We start from the raw sequence: 6,746 nt of genomic DNA on the forward strand, positions 1-6,746 counted from the left end.
AATATGCTAATTTAATGTTTAAGTTATATTTACACTGAAGTAGAAACTCACACTGATCAGAAGGGCCATCATCAATATGTCTACAAATAATAAATGCTGGAGAAGGTGTGGAGAAAAGTGAACTCTCCTACATTGTTTGTGAAGATGCAGATTGGTACAACCACAATGGAAACCAGTATGGAAGTTCTTTAAAAAACTAATAATAGAGTTGCCATAGAATTCTGAAATCTACTCCTGGGCATATATACAGAGAAAATGCTAATTCAAAAAGATACATGCACCCCAATGTTCATAACAGCAATATTTAAAACAGGCAAGACATGGAAGCAACCTAAGTGTCCACTGACAGATGAATGAATAAAGAAGATGTGGAATACATATACAGTGTAATGTTACTCAACTATGAAAAGGATAAAACAATGTCATTTGCAGCTTATTTATTTCTAGGCAATTATTGCTAGGCTGGACCTAGACTTAATTATACTAAGTGAAATAAATTAGAGAAAGACAAATAGATGATACCATCAATTTGTGGAGTCTACAAAAAATGATAAAAATGAATTTATTTACAAAATAAACTCACAGATACAGAAAACAAGCTTATCATTAACAAAAAAGAAAGGAGGATGATGGATAAATTAAGAATTTGAGACTAATTGATTGCTGCTGTTGTTTAGTTACTAAGTTGTGTCTGACTCTTTTGCAACCCCATAGACTATATAGCGCCCCCGGGCTCCTCTGTCTGTAGGATTTCCCTGGCAATAATACTGAAGTGAGTTGCCATTTCCTTTTCTAGGGGATCTTCTTGACCCAGTGATAAAAGCTGTGCCTCCTACATTGTCAGGCAAATTCTTCACCACTGAGCCACCAGAGAAGCCTGAGGTTAATAGATACCCAGTTAGCTGATACTACATACAAAACAGATAAATAACAAGGACTTACTATAAACATGGGGAAATATATTCAATATCTTATCATAACCTACTTTGGAAAAGAATCTGAAAAAGAATACACACACACACATAACTGAATTATTTTGTTATACACTTGAAACAATATTAATCAATATATTTCAATTTTTAAAAATTTTAGAAAGAAATAAAAATATCACTAAGCCAACAAAAATAATTATATTTAGCCCTATCAGATCAGATCAGTCACTCAGTCGTGTCCAACTCTTTGAAACCCCATGAATCGCAGCACGCCAGGCCTCCCTGTCCATTGCCAACTCCTGGAGTTCACTCAGACTCACGTCCATCGAGTCAGTGATGCCATCCAGCCATCTCATCCTCTGTCGTCCCCTTCTCCTCCTGCCCCCAATCCCTCCCAGCATCAGAGTCTTTTCCAATGAGTCAACTCTTCGCATGAGGTAGGCAAAGTACTGGAGTTTCAGCTTCAGCATCATTCCTTCCAAAGAAATCCCAGAGCTGATCTCCTTCAGAATGGACTGGCCGGATCTCCTTGCAGTCCAAGGGACTCTCAAGAGTCTTCTCCAACACCACAGTGCAAAAGCATCAATTCTTGGGTGCTCAGCTTTCTTCATAGTCCAACTCTCACATCCATACATAACCACTGGAAAAACCATAGCCTTGACTAGATGGACCCTTTTGACAAAGTATGTCTCTGCTTTTCAATATGCTATCTAGGTTGGTCATAACTTTTCTTCCAAGGAGTAAGCGTCTTTTAATTTCATGGCTGCAGTCACCATCTGCAGTGATTTTGGAGCCCCAAAAAATAAAGTCTGACACTGATTCTTACATTGTCTCATATAGGCCCTACTGTTTAGTGTCCCATAAATTAGATGATCCAAACTAGGACACTTTTGACATGAAATGAGTAATAACTAATTACACTGTAGCAGCTGGTATTAATTAGATAAGTTCTGAGCAAATCATAAGATATGGCCACCATTCCAAGGTTGTTTCCATTAGGGTCATCATGTTCCAAGACCACAGGATGTTTCACACACAAAATATTGGCATCATATTTCACTACCAGCACCCTAAAACAGTACTGTTTGTGCCATGGCTGATGGAAACTACTTTGGGTTACACCTGATCACTTCCAAGGACCAGATCTAAGTCCATGGAGTCAAGCTAGGAAAACAATCAATCTCTGACAATATCTTATACCCTTGGAACTCGGGGTGATAATACACTTAAGATATTTAATCTGAGGCACAGTGAACCCTATTAATATAATAGGAGACCAGGGATAAGAAGAGAGTTAGATGATAAAAAATCTTCCTTATGGTGGAGGTTAGGAAGAAAGAGATGTCTAATTAAGGTTTTCTTGTTTCCTTTTCTGCATTTTAATTTCCTTATTAGTTCAGTTCAGTCGCTCAGTCATGTCCGACTCTTTGCGACCCCATGAATCTCAGCAGGCCAGGCCTCCCTGTCCATCACCACTCCCAGAGTTCACTCAAACTCATGTCCATCGAGTCAGTGATGCCATCCAGCCATCTCATCCTCTGTCGTCCCCTTTTCCTCCTGCCCCCAATCCCTCCCAGCATCAGAGTCTTTTCCAGAGTCAACTCTTCCTCAAATTTTCACTTAGTAGAAAGAAGTCCAGAGCCAGCTATAGCTCAGGGAACAAAGGCAAAATAATCCACACATGGCATAAAACAAACTGGAAAAAGAACCACATCAACATTGATGACACTGAAGAACAGGCTCAAATGACTAGCAATGAAGCCTAAATAGTGATCAGGAATAAGAAATGATGAGCCACAACCAGAAGTTTCTAAAAACAACTATTCCCTCACACTTCTGGATTCTATCTCCCTCTGAATGGCACATTTTTCTGTCCTAATAAAGTCAAATAAAATTCAAAAATTGCTAGTCTCTGTTCCCAAAGAAAGACCAATCTTCTATATGGTGTTTCCACTTTCTGGGAGGGTGCATAATGACCAACATTGAATTCAACTATTGAGAAAACCTGAAAATCAGTGAAAAAACTGTGATCTCGTTTTTCAAAAAAAAATCTTTGGGGGCAGCTTCTCATTGACCATCATGATGAAAGAAGTAAATGTAAAAGAATAACACAAAAAATAATATATATATAAACTTTTCAGAAAAGAAACTCCCAGGAGTTCATTTTATACCCTGTACAGTTTCAGAAAGCATACCATTCCAAGAGGAAGTCAGTTAGGTCTTTTTTTTTCCTTTTTTTAGTTATATGTAGGATCTGGGTGTGATTAACTATTGGTTATCTCACATTTCTTAAAGAACATTCTCAAAAAATTACTAATAGAGTTAAAACAATGTTTCAAGGAGATAGAGATAGAAATAAAAAGGACTCAAGAGAAATAGAGTCAATTTCTCTCTTTGTGTTATGGTAGTCTGTATAATTGGAGAAGTCAATGGCACCCCACTCCAGTACTCTTGCCTAGAAAATCCCAAGGACGGAGGAGCCTGGTAGGCTGCAGTCCATGGGGTCGCTAAGAGTCGGACACGATTGAGCGACTTCACTTTGACTTTTCACTTTCATGCATTGGAGGAGGAAATGGTAACCCACTCCAGTGTTCTCGCCAGGAGAATCCCATGGACAGAGGAGCCTGGTGGGCTGCCATCTATGTGGTCACACAGAGTCGGACATGACTGAAGCGACTTAGCAGCAACAGCAGCAGCAGTCTGTATAATGTTCCTCACTGCCTCATTTTTGAAATATAAGGGGAGACATGTATGCCTTCCTTATAGTGAAAATAAATACAAGATTAAAAAACAATTAAAGGATAAGATAGAAAAATAAGAATGTTTTAAAATCTAAATAAAAATGAACAATTAAGTATTATGGGATTTTTGTTAGCATTAGAAAGCTAAAGCAATCAAAGAGAAATAAAACCAAGTAATTTAGTACCTCAAAGTTTTCTTTAATTCTAAAATAAACATAAATCTAAATAAAATTTAAAATTCAGAGGCTAATATGATAGCAGTTACAGAGAAAAGAGATGTAATATTAAAATAAACATTAAAGTCTAATATGAAAATCTGAAGTGTGCAACTCAGATCAAGAAGAAATAGGGACTTCCTTTATGGTCCAATGGGTGGGAATCTGACTTGCAGCAAAAGGGACATGGGTTCAATCTCTGGTTGGGGAACTAAAATCCCACATACCTGGGACAACCAAGCCCAGTAAGCCTGAGTGCTACAACTATTGAGACTGTGAACTCTGCAGTCCACATGCCATAACTAGAAAGTTCATGTGCTGCAATATCCCACATGCTGCAACTAAGATCCAACAGAGCCAAATAAATAAATATTTTAAATAAAAGGAAGAAATAAAATGAGAAAGGTGCTCCTTTTACAGATTGAAGGTTACAAACAGAGGAAAGAAATATAAACCCCAGATAAAAATCAAATGTATAAACCATCTAAAAGATAGATTCACATTTCTTAATAACAGATTCCTTTTGGATTGGCAATACATTAAATATTTCATGGATAGAGAGCCAATGGAACAGAGAAAAAGATATAGCTCTATTTTTATCAGTGGGTAATTTGACTCAGAAGTTATTTATATTTACAGCTTTAAATATCAGGTATTTGGTTGTAAGACCAAAACAGTTGGATCCCATGTATCAGAAGGTATATATATTAAAAAAAAAAAAAAAAAACACTGCCAAAGCAGATAATGTTGAAAGTAGAAAAGAATAACTTAATGCCTCCTAGTTGGATATGAGGGGCTTCTCAGGTGGCTCAATGGTAAAGAATCCGTCTGCCAATGCAGGAGATGAGGGTTTGATCTCTGGATCAGGAAGATCCCTTGGAGAAGAAAATGGCAACCCATTCATATTCTTGCCTAGGAAATCCTATAGACAGAGGAGCATGGTGGGCTACAGTCCACTGGGTTGCAAAAAAGTTGGAGAAGACTCAGCGACTAACCAACAAAATTGATTAATTGATTTCTACATTGTGATGACAAAAGTTACCTGTCCCTTTTCCATTTACTTGTTAAAAATTTTTCTTCTCAGTAAATGTTTTACTGCTTCCTTCACATCCTTATTCCTGAGACTGTAGATTAAAGGATTAATGACAGGAGTCATCACTCCATAGAACACAGATACAAGTTTGTCAGTAGCATCCATGTCATCTGAATTAAGTGTCTCTTTAGACTTGGGCTTCATGTACATGAAGAGAATGGTTCCGTAGAATATTATCACCACAGTCAAGTGGGCTGAGCAGGTAGAGAAGACTTTGCTTCTCCCCTCAGAAGAGCGAATTCTGAGGATGCTGATAATAATTAACGTGTAAGAGATAATGATTAACAATAATGGTGTCATTGTGAATAAGGTTGTGGCCACAAGCATGATGAACTCGTTACCTGAGATATCAGCACAGGCCAATTTCATGACAGCCAGAATTTCACAGGTGAAATGATTGATGACATTATTCCTGCAGAAGGGCAATTGTACTACACACCCAGTTTGTACTGCAGAGTTGACAACTCCTATGATCCAGGAGCCAGCTGCCATGGGCACATAGGAACCCTTGCTCATGATGACAGAATATCTCAGAGGGTTGCAAATAGCCACATACCGGTCAAAGGCCATCATGCCCAGGAGCACACACTCTGTTGTCCCCATGGCCAAGCCAAGGAACATCTGCACAGCACATCCAGAGAAGGAGATGGTCTTTTTTTCTGAAAGGAAGCTCACCAGCACGGGGGGAATGGAGACAGTGGTGTAGCAGATGTCCAGGAAGGAGAGGTTCCCCAGGAAGAAGTACATAGGGGTGTGAAGGTGGGAGTCTAAGATGCTAATGAGAATAAGGGTGCCATTTCCCAGAAGGATGACCACATACATTATTAAGACTACCACAAAAAAGAGTAGCTCAAGCCTTGGATAACCAGAAAGCCCCTTCAGAAAAAATTCCACCAGAATGGTTTGGTTTTCCCATTCCATCGTATGGTTTCTTTTTCACCTGTAATATATTAGAATATGTTAAGATAAAATATGTATTCTACTATGGTTATATTCAACTATGTACCAATGTAGAAGTACCATATACTCATAGGAAGAAAAGAAAATATAAAAAGGAATAGATCAAAGAAAGAAGAAAAGAAATAAAGTGGACCAAATAGAATAGAGAGGGGGAAGGGAAGAGAAAAGAATGTATTTCAAGCTACAAGCAATACGCCATGTAATTTATTGAATCTCATCAAGGTTCTGGGAGAGAGGTATCATCATCCACATTTTACAATAAATAAATCAAAGCAAAAATATTAAGTAAACTTAATTAAAGGTAAATTCAGAGTTGAGGTAAGATTCAAACCCAAGTCTTTCTTGCTGAAGCCTGAGCTTTTTGGTCGTTTGTTACCACAAGTTAACTAGAGTTTAAAATAAATTCGAGTATTGCATTATGTGTAACTGAAAAATAAACTATTTTTATTGGCTACAAACCACCACTGGAGAAGGAAAGGGCAACTCACTCCAATGTTCTTGCCTGGAAAATCTCATGGACAGAAGAGCCTGGTGGGCTACAGTGCATGGGGTCACAGAGAGTTGGACATAACTTAGTGACTAAACAACAAAGCCCCACACAATAGATTAATGATCTTGTCACTTTTCCATGTTACACTGCTATGATTATTATCTGACTTGTCCATTAGCATGAAAAATTCATTAAGGCAGGGACTTTTTCTTGTTTACTTCTACAATACCAATACCTACAATATAACAGACACAGAGATAAGAGGTTCAGAAATATTTGTTGAATAAATGAATACAGCCAAGGACCAAATGACTA

The 6,746-nt window shown here is 37.9% G+C and overlaps 1 protein-coding gene across 1 annotated transcript; it reads right to left on the reverse strand.

Annotated features, from left to right (window-relative positions):
- Positions 1 to 4,945: 4,945 nt before the first annotated feature.
- On the reverse strand, positions 4,946 to 5,902 carry OR13C2D (olfactory receptor family 13 subfamily C member 2D). Its single transcript, NM_001390630.1, has one exon. It carries the CDS (start codon positions 5,900 to 5,902, stop codon positions 4,946 to 4,948), a length of 957 nt encoding a protein of 318 aa, NP_001377559.1.
- Between the last annotated feature and the right edge of the window lie 844 nt (positions 5,903 to 6,746).

Source organism: Bos taurus, chromosome 8 (genome assembly GCF_002263795.3).
Source record: "Bos taurus isolate L1 Dominette 01449 registration number 42190680 breed Hereford chromosome 8, ARS-UCD2.0, whole genome shotgun sequence".
Classification (NCBI taxonomy): Eukaryota; Metazoa; Chordata; class Mammalia; order Artiodactyla; family Bovidae; genus Bos; species Bos taurus.